Source organism: Calidris pugnax, unplaced genomic scaffold (genome assembly GCF_001431845.1).
Source record: "Calidris pugnax isolate Ruff unplaced genomic scaffold, ASM143184v1 scaffold9, whole genome shotgun sequence".
Lineage (NCBI taxonomy): Eukaryota > Metazoa > Chordata > Aves > Charadriiformes > Scolopacidae > Calidris > Calidris pugnax.
The window spans coordinates 3,904,308-3,922,636 of NW_015090778.1; the positions used below are offsets into that span (position 1 = coordinate 3,904,308).

Below are 18,329 nucleotides of genomic sequence, written 5' to 3' on the forward strand. Positions count from 1 at the left end.
CATCTGTATCTTAACTTGATTATGGGACTTCTAAGGATGGAGTTGGATGAAAGTTGTCCAAGGAGAGCCTTCAGACAGTGTTAGTGCTAGGAAGGGCTCGGTAACAAGCTGGATCTCTGTCCTGTCTTGTGTAGCAGGGACTTGTAACTCCTCTCGAAGGCATCGTACTGGATTTGGCGTTCTAGCAGGTCTGTTTCTCTTTCTCCCCCTCAGGCTTATCAGCAGTTTGAGGCAGAGGACAACATACAGATGGAGGGTGTTCCAAACTTGGTAAAAGCCATCAGACTTGGGAGGTAAGCTCTGATTTTTGACCAGGCAGGGTGGGCAGCTTTGCTGCCTAATTTTTTGTAATGCTGTCAGGAAACAAACTCCAGAGGCTTCTCTCTAGTTTGCTATAATATTGATTGACCCCTTTTCAGGCTTGTTTGGTTTGACTGGAGAGAAGTCCAATTAGGGTTGATACTTGAGGTCATTGAACGTGTTAGGCTATTGGCAGCGCTGGAGAAGGTTGCAGGTAGACCCTGGGCATGAGTTTGTGGTGCTGTTCCATTGGGATGTTTGTTTGTCAGCCTAAAAGTTCTAGAATGTTTTGTATTTTATGCTTATGATGCTGAAAGGCCTTTAAAATTTTTCCATGCAGACTTGGAACCATGAGTAGTGAAACTTTGTAGACATGGATTGTATTTTGCACATATAGTATCTTGCAGTGTAATACATTCCATGATGTAACGAGGGTGTAATGGCTTTCTAAAGATGTCTTAAACAGAGACAGTGGATATTTTGCTTTTAGGATATATATAATCAAAGTGATTTTTATCATCTACCCATTAAGTATTTGACATGTTAGTGGAAAAAAGTCTCCGACTGAAATATCAGAGGAGAGTTTTTTTTATTGTTACTTTAAAATCAAATTGATGGGAATTGTGTCTGACCCTGCAGACCCAGAGTGTCTCAGGCAATGCCAGTGCCCAGCTCTGGGGAGATGTTATCAGGCTGGTGCCAGACTTCCACTCTTTTGTGCACTGGTGGAACAAAATGGAACTGGTTACAATTGGGTTTTAAATGTACTTCTGGGAGCCAGGGCAAGGCATGTTTTTTTTGTCTCCTAGTTAGTTTCCCATTACTGCTGATGGGCGTGTACCTTTAATAGTGACTAAATAAGTTTCCTTATAATTTTGGGGCAAGAATCTGGTGGTCTTCTACGTTCATATATCTTCTGTGTTGAAGTCCATGGTGATTGCCGATCCTCAGGAAACATCTGTTCTCTTCCATAGTGTTTAATTGGAAAAGGGAGGCATCTTCTGTTGGTTGTTTTGTCAAGATCTTTTCTTTGATGAAAGGCGTGTTTTGGTAAAATAGATTTCCGGTGTTGTTTCATCCTGCTGGTATTGGAAAAGCCTGTTTTGAGGACTGTTAATGGGTATGTAAACTTAGTGTACATCCGCTTGGGATGGAGGCTTCCAGCTGTAGGACTGTCATGTGTTACGCAGCTGGAAGTCACTTCCAGCAGAAAATGCTGAATGTCTGTTACATCATTTTCTAGGTCATTTGCTTTTTAACCTTCATATGTAACAAAAATAGTTGTCAAATTTAATACAGATATTCGTCTTGACTATGCAGTACCCATATCTATGTACATTTGTCTTCTATGACTCTAAGGAGCTATTTAAAATTGTGCTGTAGAAGGAGAAAATGGTGTGCTTTGTTATGGAACCTCAACTGTTGTGAAAGTTTTATATCCATAACAGTGGGAAGCACTTCTGTGTATTTCATAGAAGTAGGCTTCTTCATAGCTGTCTATGAAGAAAGAAGAGTCTTTGTAACACCTACTGTGGTGTTAATCTTCACTAAATGCACTGTGTCAAGTACTTTTCTCAGAATCCACTGGATAAAATTAATCTCTAGAAGCTCTGGTGTTGGCTGTGCTGTCTACACGTGAGTGTCCTGAGCAGGGTCAGGGTTCATTGCCATGGTTCCTTTGCAGGTTCCTGGTGAGGCCACGTTGAACTGTGACTTAGGGACCTGGCGTGAAGCAGCAGGGGGTTGCAGGAGGCAGCGTGGGCACAGAGCTGGGCAGGGCTGCCTGCCCCCTGCCCGCTGCTCGGATGCTGTTTCTAGGAGAGGGAGCTGATTCCACAAAAACACGAAGCCAATTAGTCATGCAGTGTGCACTTTCTGGTTTCCAGGCTATTTGCCTGTCCTAAAGCACATCTGGCACAGCAGAGAGGTTTCCAGACCCCAGGTCTGCGGGAAGGGAGGGGGCAGGGAACTGCAATGCAAAGCCTGGAGACGGTGAGTTCACAAGTGGGTGCAGCCATCGATGGATGGGGTTTGGGCAGCTGAAGCTGCTGAGCTCTGCCTTGTTCCTGCCCACTGCTAGTGTGTCTCTGACAGTCAGATGTTGTAAAAGGTAATTACTTCTGACTAGGATACCAGCCAGTCTAAGATAATGGATAATATTTGGTTTGTCATGCCGTGCTTTGTACCTATAAATTCTGACGCTTGTTTCTATAGGTGCTTGCAGCAAGCTTCCAGGTAACCTCTCTTTAAATGTATAAGGAGGCTTAAAATATCTGTTGCCTAAAAATAATAAACAAAATCTTCCATTCATTAGATACGATTTGTCATGTGTTGCGTCTCAAAAATGCGTATTTATTTGTGTATGGTGCTGTAAAATATATTTTGATATATTGTGCTGTAAACACTTGTACATCACTTACTGCTATTTGACCCATAGGACTCATGCTCAGTCTGATAATAGCGCAGAAATGAAAGTGTTCAATCTTGTGTTAGTATAAACAAAACGTGATTTAATGCTTTTGGTCAGATATTTATAGGTGGAGTGCCAAAGGTTGTGTCAAGGAATTGAATGTTCTTATAAGAGTAAGATTAGATTAGGAGCTAAGAATGTTTACACAGATTGGAGTGAGTAGACAATTATGTATTTTGGTTCCAGCATTTGACTCTGGCAAAGACTTTTTTGATCGAAATGCACTTAGGATAAAATACTGTGCCAGAATACAGATATATGGAGCAAAAAGAAATGGTATATTGAGAATTAATTTTCAGAAGACCCAGTTGGCAATATGAAAATGTGCAAATGTCAGAGAAGATGCTGGCATTTGTCTTCAGATAACGGGTGCTTGGCAATGAGTCTCTGGAGACCAGTAACTATAAATTTAAAGTTTCCCATGGGTGTTTAGACATGACAAGTGGAATAAGAGAAGCTCAGTTACAGAACTTGAAACGCATGCTTATATTGCATAAATATCATGCTCAAAAATACCTAAACAAAAAGATGGAATTAGTTGTGTGAAGAATGTTCTGAATTCTCTTTGGTTTTCTGCAAATTAATTGCATAGTTTGTACCAGCTCATCTCCTCTTAATAAGAATTTGCTGTCTAAAGTTCTACTAAATCTGCTAGATATATTTTTAGTTTCTTGGAATACCAACAGAAGTCTTAATTTCTGTACCACAACATATGACTTGAAGGTATTTAAAAAAACACCCTGTTTATGTTTATCCTAGTTAAACACCTCTGGAAATTACGTGTGGTTATTATATTCTAGGAAGCCAAGGTGGAGCCTTACCAGGAGCTCACAGCTCTCATCTAGACTGAGTCTAGCTTTCCCATGTGGCTTCTGCCTCTTCCTACGTTTTGCATGGGCATGTGTGAAACAGTCTGGATTGGTGTGAGCTGTCAGCCATCCCTGAACATAAAAATCCCCTCTTGTTGGACTAGCAATCAGCCAGGGAAAAGAGTGCTTCGGCTCTTTATGAGGATTACAAATTATAAGGTTGTGCTGACTGCTGTACTTGGGAAGCTCAAGTGTTGAGAGTTCAAAAACACAGGAACCAACATACTTTTTATCCTGCTCTTTGCTATTCCCTACTACGAATATGCTTGTCTCTGATCTGGTTGCCCAGTCCTAGGCAGGTCACAGTCTCATTTACCAGAACTCTGAACTTAATATTAATTCCTTTTTTAATTTTTCTTCTTCCAGTTAGCAGACTTGAGGAGAGGGAGGCAGAACTCAAGAAAGAATACAATGCACTTCATTCAAGACATACAGAGGTAGGTCATTATCCCAAGATGAATTGTATCTGTAAAAATGTAGATCTATGGAAAACTTTGTGAGCAACTGGGAAAATTATTTGATGCTTTAGTTTATTTGCTGATACTTGGATGATTAGGTTGCTTCTAACCAGGCTTCATTTAGTATGTAGTTTTTCTGATTCATATTGAAGTGTTTATTTCTCCATGTTAGTTTGATTACATGTTTGTCAATTTTATAGCTTTCTTAAATATTCAAATATTTCTTTGAAAAAATAGGAATTTGCTTTTTCTTATTTCAAAGACAATTCTTCAAAGCACGCTAACAAACTTCAAAGAAATAGAAATGAAATTGCATTCTCAGTACTTTTTCCAGCAGTTTTCTGTGTTGGTTTTATATGTACCATTGGGGGAACAAATACCTTTGAAAATTGGCCTCCTATTGTGATTCATGATTAAAAGAAGCTTTGCCATACTTATTGCTAGCTATTGAAAACGGTATTTGCTAATGAAGATGGAATAAGTTTGACTTTGTTAAATTAAATAAGTAAGAGCCACACTTTTAAAGTTGGTTCTAGAGCATAAACGGACTGACGGTGCTTTGATATTTTTAGCAGCAGGTTGTCTTTCCCATGCAGGGATGCTTACTGCCTAACTAGAATACTTATTTTAGTGAGAAAATCACTACGTTCTCTGAATAATTCTGATTAATCTGAAGCCCCTATACCAAGCGCAGTTTTTTCTCCTTACTCTGATTGCTTTGCCTTTATTTGAAAGGTCAGCTGTTTTTAGATCGTCACTAACAGTGGGGAATGCAATACTGACTGTTCCTAGTTCAAAAGACCACATGTGGGGATAGGGAAAGCAAACACTGATGTCTGATTTGGTTACCTTTAATACTCCATTAGCAATCTTAAGATGAGTGTGTTACACTGACAACACTGAGAGTGGCTTGGAACCACAGCCAGCCTATAGCTCTGGAGTATTGCACTGACAAGCTTTCTGCAGCTCTTAAAAATATTCATATATTTACTGAAATCCTCATGTATTTAAAATCACGTTTGTTATTAAATAGTTGCTTTAGAATGCTGTGTCTGTTGAAAACTGGAAATTTAAGTAAAATGAGAAGTGACAAAGCTTAATGCTGCCCACTTTTTTTACATCCTTTTAAATTGGAAGTACTTTGAGTATTATGTGCTTGTAAAGCTTTGGTTTATTTCAGTTAGCATCTATGGGTACCATCACAATAGAAATGGCACGGGTTTTTATTAAATCCTGTTTTGCAGAGTTCAAGATAACTAAATGTATTGGGCACCGCTAATTCGACAAAATGCTAATGAAATGTTCTGAATATCTTTTTATGTAGGTTTTGCTCCAAAATGGACAACAGCCTCTGCTGGTTTGATTCGAATTTATTAATTTATTAAATGCTTTTACATCTTAAATTCACTTTCTTTGGTGTAGGGAGAGGTGTTTCCTTGGGCTTTATTATTATTGAGGTGTCTGTACTTCCTTCGTAAAGAAATAAGTTATAATGCAACACAGTCTATTCATACCTCTGTGCTCCTAAAATCAGGTCTGATGTTTTCTATGCCCCTTCCTTTCAGCATGTATACTTCTTTCTTTGTTTCCCAATCTCAGGATTTTTCTTTTCCTTTTGAATCTTTTACCTCTCTCCCTTTGTTACATACCTTCTAAAACCAAAAACCTTTACCTTAAGTTATTTCTGGTTTTGTCTAAGAAGATTTTGATCTCTGGCTTTAGGTTACAAGTGTGTGTACACATTACTAGAGGTACCCAAAGTTCTCAGACCACCTGCTGGCAGCTGTTGAAACAGTGTGGGACGTGGAGAGTTGATGGGGTAGTGTGTTTGTGGGCTGCGAAAGCTCAGCTCTGGGCTGGGAACTGAGGGTAAAGAATAGCAACCAAGAGTGTGGTTGTTGATTAAGGGTTGGCAACCTTTTTAACAACTGTGTGACTAAACTCGGGGTATGAACCAGATACTCCTTATCTTCATTTGCAAGGACATTTTTGAGCACAGTCACAGAGACCATGGCCAATCTTGCAAAGTATCAACTTCCTGATGTACTTTAGTCATAGACTGTATCAGATCAGCATTTTAATGCCCGTATCTGGTGTGTTTAAGACTTGGGAACTGAAATCCCTGGGGACAGGAGATGATTGTCTGATGATAGTGCCCGTCTTCCCCCATCCCTTGTGATTTCCTGTTTCCCTTTCCCCCAACAAATTCTAGTAATGTTTTTCTTCTAATGCAATATGTTTTGGTAAATGTCCAACCTACTTTAAGCATTAAGGCATCAAGTTTATTGGCTTAAATATTTCTATTAGAATAGTTGTTTTTAAAAGCTTCCGTACTTTTATGTTTTTCTGGGAAGGAATACTTTTTTTTTCTTCTGAATCAGTTTCACCATTGTCTTTGCAAGTGATCCATCTTTGGTACTTACTGAAATGGCAGTTGGTTTTCTTGAATTTGACCGAACAATGAACATAACATTAGAAAGATATTTTTTCTTTTTTTTTTTAAATTCTAAGATGTTGACAGTGATTACTTTGACAGCTGTCGCATTAAAGATGCGAATTGACTGCATTTTATGCAGTTTTAATTTCTAACAATTTTTCTCTATTCTGCCTGTCTTTGATACTTGCTTCCCTCCATTCTCTCATTTATTCTTTAATTCACAGCTTAGTATTTCAGAGTTGGATGCCTTTCTCTTCCAACTCTTGCCTTTGCTGAGGCTCTGTAACCGTGTGGTCTTCCAGCACTCACCCTGCCTGCTTGTGGCTACCTCTTGGCTTGGGATCATTGCCCAGCAAGCTCGCTGGCTCAGCAGCTCATGGGGGTTTCACCTCAACAGTTCCAGTCAAAAAGGACCAAGACCTACTTAAACTGGTTAAGCCATGGGGAGTTACACCAGTGATGCCAGGGACAGGGTCCTGACTTGTTAAAGCTCTGAGAAGAGGCTTTAGCCGCCTTTGCCCGTCTGTCAAATTAGCCTCTATCTTCTTGCTGCTCAGGAGATGAGCTAATGAGTGTGAGTGGGATATATTCCTTTAAGCTTCCTCCCCTGGGAAGTCTGTGCTTGAACCAAGTGGCTTGACTTTAAATGGATTAGGGTATGATAACCTGAGCAGTTGGGGTGGTAGGTTGGGAGGCGGAGTGTAGCTGGACGTTTGTAGCAGGTAGGGGATAGGATACAGTGTTCAGTCAGGACACAATGTGTGAATGCATCCTCAACATCTTCTGACATCCATGTCACAATCCCCTGCTTGGTTAACATGTTGGTCCCTTGTCTTTCCCCTGCTTGTGGCGTATTTTGATCTTGCGCTGATCTTGCTCAGTTTTAATGCTCAGAACAGATGAGCAATAAAGCAGAAAGCAGTATGTTAGCATTCCTGAATTTGAACTCCTGGACTTTAACTATATGGGAAGTCTTGTTTCCATTCTCTAGCTGGAAAGGACCAGTTACAGGAAACAATCATACAGCTGTAAGCACGGCATGGTAGAAAGTTGAAGGGTTGACAGTGGTCTAATCAAAAATATTTGGACCTTTGCTCTATAGACTTAAAAAGGCACTTTATTAATCAGTAATAGCTTTTATTTCAAATACTCTTTGGTTTAATAGAAAACTTCCTTGATATATATTACCTGTATAAAAGCAGCCTTGTCTTCTGCATGTACCTGTTGGCACTTTTTGCCCTTGCAAAGAGATGATGCACTGCTGCTAGTGACTCTTTCAGAGCAAACCCCCTGAGTAGGAGGTAAAAGGTGTTATTTTCTTTTTCTGCTTAGTGAAGGGGGCACACTTCATAACTTTAGCTATAACTATTTTAAAGGCTTGGCTGCAGACTGTTTTACATTTACTACTCAGTTTCCCAACTGAAGCAAAGCAGTACTGAGAGTTGACTGACGCCTCTGGCACCTCTCTACACAGATTTCCAAAATAAAACTTCTCCCACCGCTCCCCCCCCATTTAAGGAAGTAGTTCCTTCTATCTTCTGGAAAACACAAGGCTAAGATGGTTCGATATCTCTTTCCCTGACACACAGAATATGGGCTTAGTTTAATGAAGCATAATTGGGCCATGGAAGTTTCTCAGTGCTTTGCACTGATACAATGTGACAGAACAGTGAGCCTGTCTCTGGCGTTGGGAATGTACTTTGTCAGGTTCATTTGGATAAAGAGATATCCCCAGTGAGTGCCTGTGTGGGGGAACTGGAAGAGAAGGCTAAGTGGAGATGTCTAATTACAGTTGTGGCTAAGCACGGGTACCAGTTGTAGTGGGTTTGAGATTAGACTTTAGATATCTTTTCAAGCAAATAGTTTTTGTGAGCTTTATGCTAAGCTTTAACAGCTTGATGTATAAAGCCTGGATTTAATGTCTTTACATACCATTGTATCTGCCAGCAACATCATCTTCTATGTGGATAAAGATGCATCAAGCTCACCAGTGGGAATGATGCTTTTGCTTAGTGACAAGCTCACCGCAAACGCTTAAAGGTAAAACGTATTTACATGGAAGTATGTTTAGGACTCTTGTACTGAATCAAGGAGATTCTAGAAGTGTCTGTTACCTTAATAAATCTAGATTATGTGGGACACAGAAGGATCTATATATACAGTTGATTGTGCATTCCCAAAGGGAGGAGCCACTTGTGCCAAACCTGATTGGATCCGCAGGCTGAACAGCGAGGGCTGTGGCACAGAGTGAGTTCTGACAGCGAAAGAATTACTCAACTCCTGGGGGAGTTAAAGCACTGACACAGAAAGGAAGGAGGAGTGAAAGAGAAAGGAAGGTGTAAAGGAGATGCTGTCAACCTGGTTAAGGAAAAGGTGCAGGTAACAATAACCACAACGTGGTATATTCACATTTGTTTGTGACAAATCACGCTTGTGTACATTGGTAGCGGTCGTATTTGTAAGGGAGACTGGTGGCAGAACTTTCATTGTCTTTCACCAAATGCTGAAGCTTAGGATGTAGAAAAACCTGTAACACTTCCTACAGTTGCAGAACTTGTCACATGCTGTATCAACCTGAAATCAACCTGAGTATTTTTGAGATGGAAAGACATTGTATTGCTGTCACTTAGATTTGAAGGGAATGACTTTCATATTCTTGCTCTAATGTCTTCAAAAGCTCGTTATACTCAGTTTTTACATGTTGTGCCCTAAAATGAGCTAACACGGGAGTTGTGAAATGCTGTTAACTACATAAGGTAATTCTTCCAAGTTCTGAGTTTATCTTTCATAGAGCCTGGATCTGTGGACAGATTGCCATGATGCTCTGCATACGCACATGATGCACATGTTTTTCCTTTTTCTTTTTGGGTTCCTATAGCTTACATGATTTATACTGAAGTATGTGACCTTCAGATTTGCTTATTTTACCATCAGTGGTATTTTCATCAGCAGAACAATACTAAATTGCATCGTCCTTTAAATTGACCTGCCCTGTAGCCTGTGTATGTGGGCAATAAATATGATGAGACATTTCAGTAAACAAAAGAATAGACTGAGGGGAGGGAAGAAAGTAGGTTAAACCAAGTATTTTGCAAAACATGAAATTTGTGTGGGTTTTACTGACCCTACTCTCTCTTTTCCCATGTATTAGTTGTTCCCTGGGAAGGCAGTAGTTTCTCAGCTTCTGTTCAGTAGCTAAAAAGCACCACAGATGCTCTGTGTAAAATTTTACTTAGGGAAGCCAGTTGGTGTGCTGCAAATGGAAGTGTTTGCAGGTAGGTCAGCTTCTGTTCAGTAATGTCTTCCTCCCAGGATATGGAAATACACAAACAGGAATGGCCTAACATGCATTTCAAAGTTATGCGTTGTTGTCCTGGAATATCTAAATTAATCTGGATTCTAATAAACTTGTTGTGTAAACTATACACAGGAACCATTGGAACACCTAATTTTGGTTGCTTGGTGGAAACAGAAAAAGCAAGAATTGGGGATAGTCTAAGGCAGAGTGTCAATTTTTTTGATTGCTTCTGCCTATGAGCACGCATTAGAAAGTTCAGAAAGCAAATGAGATGGTTTGAGTAAAACACTGCATTTATATCATTTTTTTGGGGGATAGATTTTGTAAGCTTTTGGCATCAGTTAAAGTATATTATATAATGTTCCTCTAAAAATAGCAAGGTAGGGTTTTTTTCAGTCTGAATTATATTAATTAGCTCAGTGAATGCTGGGAAAACTAGGATCTGTTCGTAACCAGTGTTTACCATGTAAGTTACTTATTTGTATAATATCCATCAATCAAGATGTCTTAAGACAACTCTACCAAAAAAAAGTCTGATTAAGAGTATATCTTCATATATAGGTAATGCTGACAAGCGGTGTTTGGGGAGAAGCTGATATTCTAGTAGAATCAGAAGGTCAAGTTTATTGCCCTCAGACACATCAGCCCTGACTTGAAAGCAACAGGGAGATGTAGGTTTCCAGGTCCTGCTGAATTCAGTCCTATGTATGCAAATGCCCCCCAAATAAAAGGTAATGTGATATTGGTTGTACAAATGCCTGTTAATAACACTGTTCTAAAAGTGTGTGTATACCCTGTCTAGAATAGCAGAAGAAATTACAGCTTTACAGAATAGGTATTTTTTTTCTAGAGGAAGCCTTTGAGACGTGACCTGAATATGTCTCAGGAAGAAAGTACACTGAATTATTCTGCAGTACACCTATGATTTCTTTCTTTCTTTCTTTTTTTTTTCCTCCTTTTGTTCCGAGTACCCTATTCATCTCTGAATGTGAGTGTAGAAATGCTAAAAATACCAAATGTCATGTAGGCTTCTCTTCAGGCTTTCCCAGTTTTCATTTCACAGATGTATGCTCAAATGAAGTATTTGGAGTGATGCAGTGATACCTGTTACTTCTCCCTGTGTGTGTCCCGGATCAGTTACACCTGAGTAGCATCATCCTTTGGCCGATTGGAATCGGGACTCATTAAATAAGTCATGACTGCAGGAGTCAGTGTGTTGGCCTGGGGCTGTCTCTCTTAAAGGAAAGAGCGAGCAAAGCTCTTCTCAGGTGCTAAAAATCCACAGGCTCTCAGTCTTTTTTATGAGAAATCAGTCTAGATAATTTAAAACCAAACTTTGCTTTAGAAAATGCAAAAAGCTTAAATTTATTTGAATGTTGGAAGAAAAAAAGATGCTGACTTCATATTTCTGCCTACTGAAATAACCTGATTCTTAGTTTGTGGATCCATTATGTTTAGTATAGGAGTTGCATATTGTTTGACCTTCACAATACTTTGTAATTAGGCTACAGTGAAATGTATTGTGTCACATAATAAATTTTAAGATTTGCTGGACACAGAGGTCTTAAACAGCCTCCAGGATGGATTTGAACATGGTACTTCTGTTCAAAACTCTTGTTTTTAATAGCACATGCACTTTGTGTGCCCTTAGGATGTTTCCTGTGCATGAATGCACAAGTAAGTTCTTCAATCTTTTTATTTATTGTGGGCTTCTCTCTGGTCTGTGGTTTTACACACTGTATGATTTTGCTTCTTTCTTTATCTCTTTCTTTAATGTTTCTCAAGGCTTTTACTATTTTTTAGCATTACAGGGGAAGATTATATTGTATTGGCCAAGAACTATGCAGTTGTAGTAAAAGGAAATGGTATTAAATATTTCTTGCTGTTTCTGTCATTTTAAACAGATGATCCACAATTATATGGAGCACTTGGAAAGAACCAAACTTCACCAGCTAACAGGGGGTGATCAGCTGGAATCCACAACACACAGTAGAATTAGGTAAGCTGTTTATTGCGCTCTCGCCCTGAAATGAAAGAAAGAAAAAAAAAAATCCATTCATCTGTGTTTGCAAGACTTTGTTCTTTAATCCTACAACAACGGTTTGGCTGAATCGGAAAGATTTGTTGTATGATCGGAATGCGGTAAGAGAATAGTGTAGAAATCAGTAGAAAGAGGCTTTTGCTGTGGTATCGCTAAGCGTTGAGATATACTTTGTACGTCGGCCTTAAACAATTTCAGCTGCTTTTTTTTTTTTTTTTTCCTGTGTTTGCATTTGGGTAGGCAGGGAAAATGTCAGCAGCTGGCCCGAAATAGCTGCTCTCTTGCCACGGCTTTGTGTACAGGTTGATGAAGGTGCGTATGGTGGTACCCGTTTGTTCTCAGGGCTCCATGTGAATATATTATGCAGATTTTGGTGCTCTCCAGCCTATGGACTCTGGGTGGAAGGAGGTAGGATGCTCTGGGGCTGGCTGTATCTCTGCGTCGCCGCAGAGATGCTGCGAGGAGCCCGGCGGCTGGGGAGCGAGGGGAGGAGAGCGGTGATGTCATTGCGCCGCCGCTGCAGAAGAGCGGAAAGCCGCCGCCGCTGCTGATGGCATTGTTTTTGTGGCAGCGGCTGAATGACAGACTTTGCCTACAAAGATACACCCTCGGCCCCTCCGTAGCCTCCTGGGTTCCGGCGTTTCACCATGCCAGGGCAGCGCCATGAATCCTGGCTGCATGCTGCTGTTTGTGTTTGGCTTCGTTGGCGGGGCGGTGGTCATTAACTCCGCGATCCTGGTGTCGCTCTCGGTTTTGCTGCTCGTGCACTTTTCTATTTCTACTGGTGTGCCAGCTCTGACGCAGAACCTCCCAAGGATACTCAGGTACTCTGACCTACTGAACCTTGGCTTCATGCGCCCCTTCTCTTCCTCTGCTTTCCTTCTTCCTTTCAAACAGAAAGAGCAAGGATGAATTAAAGATGTAAATTATCTATGAATTTCAAATTCTTTTGTAAACATAATATTTATGGATTAGGATATGGCAGTGTATTTGTTTTACACATTCAAATTTAATTGCTTTTCATTTAAACAAGTACAAGGCCAGTTTATTTTTTTTTTTGAAAGCTATTTCATTGATTTACTGTAACCTTCAAAAAATGCTGTGATGATGTTGTGGATAAAGCTCACATTAAGTGTATTGTCGGGTACTTGGCTGATCTTGCATAGCCATAAATGTATGCAGTCTGAGGCTTTGTACTATTAAATTGCACTTCTTTAAATCAAAAAGCATTATATAAGATCCGTTAATTGATGATCTGCTCAAAACCACAGTAATTAGTTGATCACGTTATTTTAAAAAATCTGATTATTGAGTGGTGGGAAAAAAATTTAATAATCTTTCATTACCTAAGAATTAGAGCTCCTAAAGCCTATTCACTATTGTTCAGCCAAATGTTATCCTCTCCTCTTTTCTGTACTTGGTGGCAGGCTGCCAGCTCTGGCCCCCCTCAAGTTCTCTTCTGTTTGTCTGAGTTGCCCGGGGCAGTAGCAGAGATGCATTAGAATATTGTGACCTAAAGTAATCTGGATGTGTTTTAGTGTTACAATTACAAATGGGAAACAGTTGGAAAAGTTTTAAAATGTAGTTTTCTGACCCCAAAACTTGACATGCTTTAACTGTGGTTGTAAATTGAGTAGTAACCTTTATTTAAAGAGGGAAAAATGCTGGAGTAGTGCTCTCCGAAAGAGACACATGACTTTTTCTCGTTAATACATGGTGCATGTAGACTTTGTATGGTTGTACGCTCTTAACTTGTGTCTCTGAGCACAGAAGGGTTGTTCCAAAGGTTGAAAGCCAATCAATAGATAAAAGAAATATGATAATAAAATTTTATGAATGAATATTTAAACATAAAGTAATAAAGTGTACCCCTCTGTAGACTGAACTAATTAGTAAGGCTGCCCTTGTTTAAAAGAGGGGATTATTTGTTTTGGCTTTGATTTTTCCCAACTTTAAAAAAGCAATGCAAAATATTGAACTTCGTGTTCAATAGCTTCTATTGGACTTATATTTAAAAAAGTCAAGTGGTTTAACAAATATGGGTTTTTTTATGATGTGCTTTTTGCATTCCCTGGAGAAGATTTGAGGGGTTTGGGGAAGCTGTGCTTTTTCCCGCCCTTAGTAATTTGGTTCAGGAATGATTGGAATTGAAACTCCGGTTCTTTAATCTTTTAGTCACTTAAAGATAAAAATATAGGATGAAGGAATCTAATTGTAGACTAATTGTTTCTATTTTTTTAACACTAGTCGGATTTTAGAACAGAGCATCTGGTTGCTTATCTTAAAGGTTCCTGTAAATGCTTCAATACATCACTTCAGAATATTAGTTTAAGCTTTTAAAGCACAGTCCTGCCTTCTGCTCACTGTTGTATTTTCAGATATTCCTTGGACATTCGGGGAGCATAAGTGGTTCTTTGCTTTCTGGTCAACAACCAGTGAAATAAGTTGAAATTGCTTCAGTCTAATCAGATAATTTCTTTTAATGCAGGCATGCATGTAATAGCCTTCATTTCCAAAATCAGCCCCCTTTGCAACTTTCATTTACTGTGTAGTCTTGCAATGCACCTGAGCTGCATTTAGCATGTCAAAATGGATTAATAATTAACTATTATGCAAAAAAAAGGAAATGTCAGTTGTGAACTTGTTGGGTGCCCATTTTGTTGAAATTTTCTCTTGTGAAGACGGCGAAGAAGATAAGCTTTTGTGGCACATCCTACAAGTAAGCAAATCTCTGCCCTGAACCCTCGCTGGGGGAGGCGTTTCCCGGAGCCCACAATGCCGGCTTTATCACCGCTTTCCCTCCACCCAGGGGCAGCTTTTTTTTTTTCCTTCTTTTGTTATTGGACTTCTTAACCAATGAAACGGTTCCAGCCTGTCTCTTAACATCAGCTCCAGTGATGTGCTGTGGCTTTTGTTACCCACACACATTGGAGTTGTGGGAAATCTAAAGAAAAGCAGAACCTGTTACAATAGCGGGAACCGTTGGAATCAAATTCTTTTGAGCTCTGTGGCTACTTTTTATGAAGACTTTTCAGCACAGTTAGTTTGCAGATACTGGAACAGTATCTCATGCTTTTTATTTCATAACCTTGACTGATTTTTTCTTTACTTGCTTTGCTGTCAGCTTTGCTCTGCTAGACCGCTTCCAAATTAATGACTAGCTTGAAATAATATTGATGGAAGACCAAGATACGTGCAATGTGAGAATTAGTTGCAAAGATTTTTGTGACAGGGAGCATCTTTTGTATACCTATACTGGAAAGTTTTGTGCCAATTAAAATTGTTTGCTCTTTGAATACTGGGGGTTTTTTGTGATGTAAATTTACCACTGCTTAATTGCTCAATACAATCCCTTCTTGGCTATCTTTTTTTGCAAGTAAAAAAAAACAAACACCAAACCCAAACCAATTATAGAAAAAAGCTTAGTTCTTCCTTTTGCTTTTTGACAATCCCTCTCATATTTTTGCATATAAGTTATATGCAGGTACTAATTCTGCATAGCACTCTGCCTAGGCTATAAAGCCTTGCAAAATAAAGTATGTATGGTTGTGATTCGACTTCTTATAATGTTAAATTATGAGATTTCTCAAATCTTAATATTTTGTCTGGAATGTCTCTGCAGGGGTACCTACAGGCAATCCTTTCGCTCAAAAAGTGCAATTTTCTGCCATCACTTGTACACACTTTTATTTTCTGTGTTCAGTATGCTTAAAGCTGTGCTAGTTGATTACAGTCCTTTTTTTTCTCTATTTCATTGTTCTGACTGAACAAATACTTTTCTTTATCTCAATTCTATGCCTGGCTGGTATTTTTCTTTTTCAGAGCTGGCTGTAGCATCCTCTGAATTGCATTCTGCACGCTGTTTTTGTCCCTTGCTAGCAGGAAGAATTAAGCTTTTTGTTCACTGACCACACTACTGACAGCAAGGTTGACTCAGGGATTATTTTTTTTTTAATGAGGGTTAATATATGAAGCTTTGGAATTTCCAAACATTGATTGCCATAGGGAAGTGATAAAGATAGCAGAGATGGTGAAAAGTTGGGTTGAAGTGCTTATTTGCACAAGCTTTTGTGCCACTTTAGCATGAAGTAGAATGTTAAACTGATTTTTGTTAAAACTATGCAATCTTTGGCTGCGCTAGTTTTAACATAAGTAATTCCTTGACCCAGTTTTTTTTCAGTTGTACAAATCCATGTAATTCCTGTGATCTTCAGAAGAAAAATAGCATAAATTTTGCAAAGAGCTGGACTCTAAGCTGATTGTTTACAACTTTTCCCAAATGCTTCAGTTAATGATTCAGCTGTTGGCTGTTGCAGAAGTTATGTGGTACTGCATCTTGCAAAAAAAAAGTGCAAAATGATTTTTTTTTTAAGAGTAGTTGCTGAAAACTGTAATTTACTCTGAAATAAGGCAACATTTTCATCTTATACTCCTGTTTGTGCTCCACTTTGTGTAAAACTTGTTTACTATAGATTAGCTTTGATGCAATCAATAATGGCTGCCTGAAGCCATGGAAAGGACTATTTTCAATTAAATAATGTGAAGTGAGGAATTATGTGCTGTGATATAAAGTGTGTATGCTGGATTGTATATTGAATAGAGAGTAGTCTGTGAGTGCTTGAACTTACAATTTTACCACTTCCTTGCTGATTTTTGAGACGTAGAAGAAAATAAATTGCGTGACATCTGAAATGGCTGATGAAAGCTGTCTCTCTTTCAAACAGAAAGGAGCGTCCGATATCTCTGGGCATCTTCCCTTTACCTCCAGGAGATGCGCTGCTCACGCCTGAAACTCAGCGGGAAGCGGGGGAAACGCCTGGGTCAGAGCACTGGAAATTCCATGAGCTGAGTCAGCCGCGGTCCCACACAAGCCTGAAGGTGAGCACTCAGCCCGGCTGCCTTGTGTTGTAGAAGAAACTCCCATAAACAGATTCTAGATCCTTAGTGGGGAGAAAAAGCAAATTGAAGGGGAGAGGGGGAAAGCCCTAAATCATCTTCATGTAAGCCAAATATATTGCTTACTCAAATGAGCTTTGAGGGAACTTATTTACTGGAAGACACCAAGTTTACGTTGTGTTTTCCAAATGAGTGGTAGTATGGGCTAGTTCTCTCACAGGAGTGGTTTTTTTTCTTTCTGACTAAGATCCAAACATCAGTCGCTTGTTCATTACACATTAGATATGTAATTAGACAGTGTAAACAGGTCTGCTGAGTTCGTATCCTTTTAGAAGGAAAGCTTTGATTACTCCTCAAGCAGTACTTAACACAGCCTCTGCCTACTCCCAGCGTATAGCACAGGTATACCGCAGAGTTCAGAATGACCTCACTTTCCTAAATTAGCCTTTAATTATGATTTCCCTTATGCGTAGCTTGGCTATAATTCCTGCAATTGTTCTGTGTTCCAACAGTGAGAGGGTGGCATAGAACAAACTGCAGAAATGGAAAAATGGGGGAGTGGTGTTGGAGTGCGGTGAATCTGGCAGTTGGGACTGGGGTGCACTAACAGAACAGCGGGAGGAGGGATCTGCAGGCTGAAGAACTCCAGAATATGTAAAACTTCCCTGTATCTTTGTGTTGATGAGGTTTTTTGGGAAGACTATAGATGTACTGTTATTTCTGAAAAGGCATACAGCTGAGGGGAATGTCCTTCGAAGGGAACTTAATATCTAGCAGGGGAGTATTAAACTTATAAGAACTAAAAAACTATCCAGACATAATTAGAACCCAGACTTTTTCTTTGCCTAGAGGTAATCTGGAGATAATTGGTAAGTGTAAGTAATGGTTAAACATATTCAGTAATGTAAGTGATAAACATTAATTGGAAGTGTAAGTAATGGTTAAATGTATTAAGTAATGATAAACATATCAAAATGACAACAGGAGTTTGGATCTAAGAATTTGTCACTTAACAAACTCCTGACTAGGATCATTTTTGGATCTTAAATTTGTCTTTTTCCCTTTGTCCTATGTCAGTTAACATCAGTAAATTGACAGACTTTAGGAGAGCTGACTGAAATATGACTTCAGTTATTACTAAGAGTAAGTGGAGGTGAGATATAACATGAAGTCTCTGACCCTGTTCTGTCCCTTCAAAACTGGTAACTATATGTTGTCACAATAGGCTTCTTGGTATAGTTCTTCTTAAAATGATGCACTGCTGAAAGAGAATTTACAAAACAGCACAGACTGTAATTTTTGAAACCTAATTAGTTCAGAATAAGTTCCTCTAAAAGTATCACAAAGAGTGGGTGTCAGGATGAAACCAGAGTAATAAGATTCTGTGTCCTGTAGCTTGTACAGTGGTGACATTGCTGAGTGTCATTCTGAGACAACATACAGTTATGTGCCATTCAGTCTCTGCTTATTTCTGCAAAGCATGGCAAATGAGCTGCTGCTTCTTCAGATTTAATTATCCAATTTTTAAACTAATTTTTATTTTTCAGGAAAAGTCTTTTG

The 18,329-nt window shown here is 39.2% G+C and overlaps 1 protein-coding gene across 9 annotated transcripts in view; it reads left to right on the top strand.

Annotated features, from left to right (window-relative positions):
- Positions 1 to 18,329, top strand: part of SPAG9 (sperm associated antigen 9) — a 60,423-nt gene that overhangs the window by 12,645 nt on the left and 29,449 nt on the right. For 4 of the 9 annotated variants that reach the window (XM_014951402.1, XM_014951419.1, XM_014951411.1 and 1 more), the window contains exons 3-5: positions 4,006 to 4,076; positions 11,737 to 11,831; positions 16,598 to 16,751. In XM_014951402.1, the coding sequence (XP_014806888.1) occupies positions 4,006 to 4,076; positions 11,737 to 11,831; positions 16,598 to 16,751 (320 nt within the window). Of the gene's footprint in view, positions 1 to 244; positions 294 to 4,005; positions 4,077 to 11,736; positions 11,832 to 12,382; positions 12,698 to 16,597; positions 16,752 to 18,329 lie in introns of those variants that run through there. The other 5 variants (XM_014951454.1, XM_014951460.1, XM_014951469.1 and 2 more) reach the window with 4 other exon arrangements.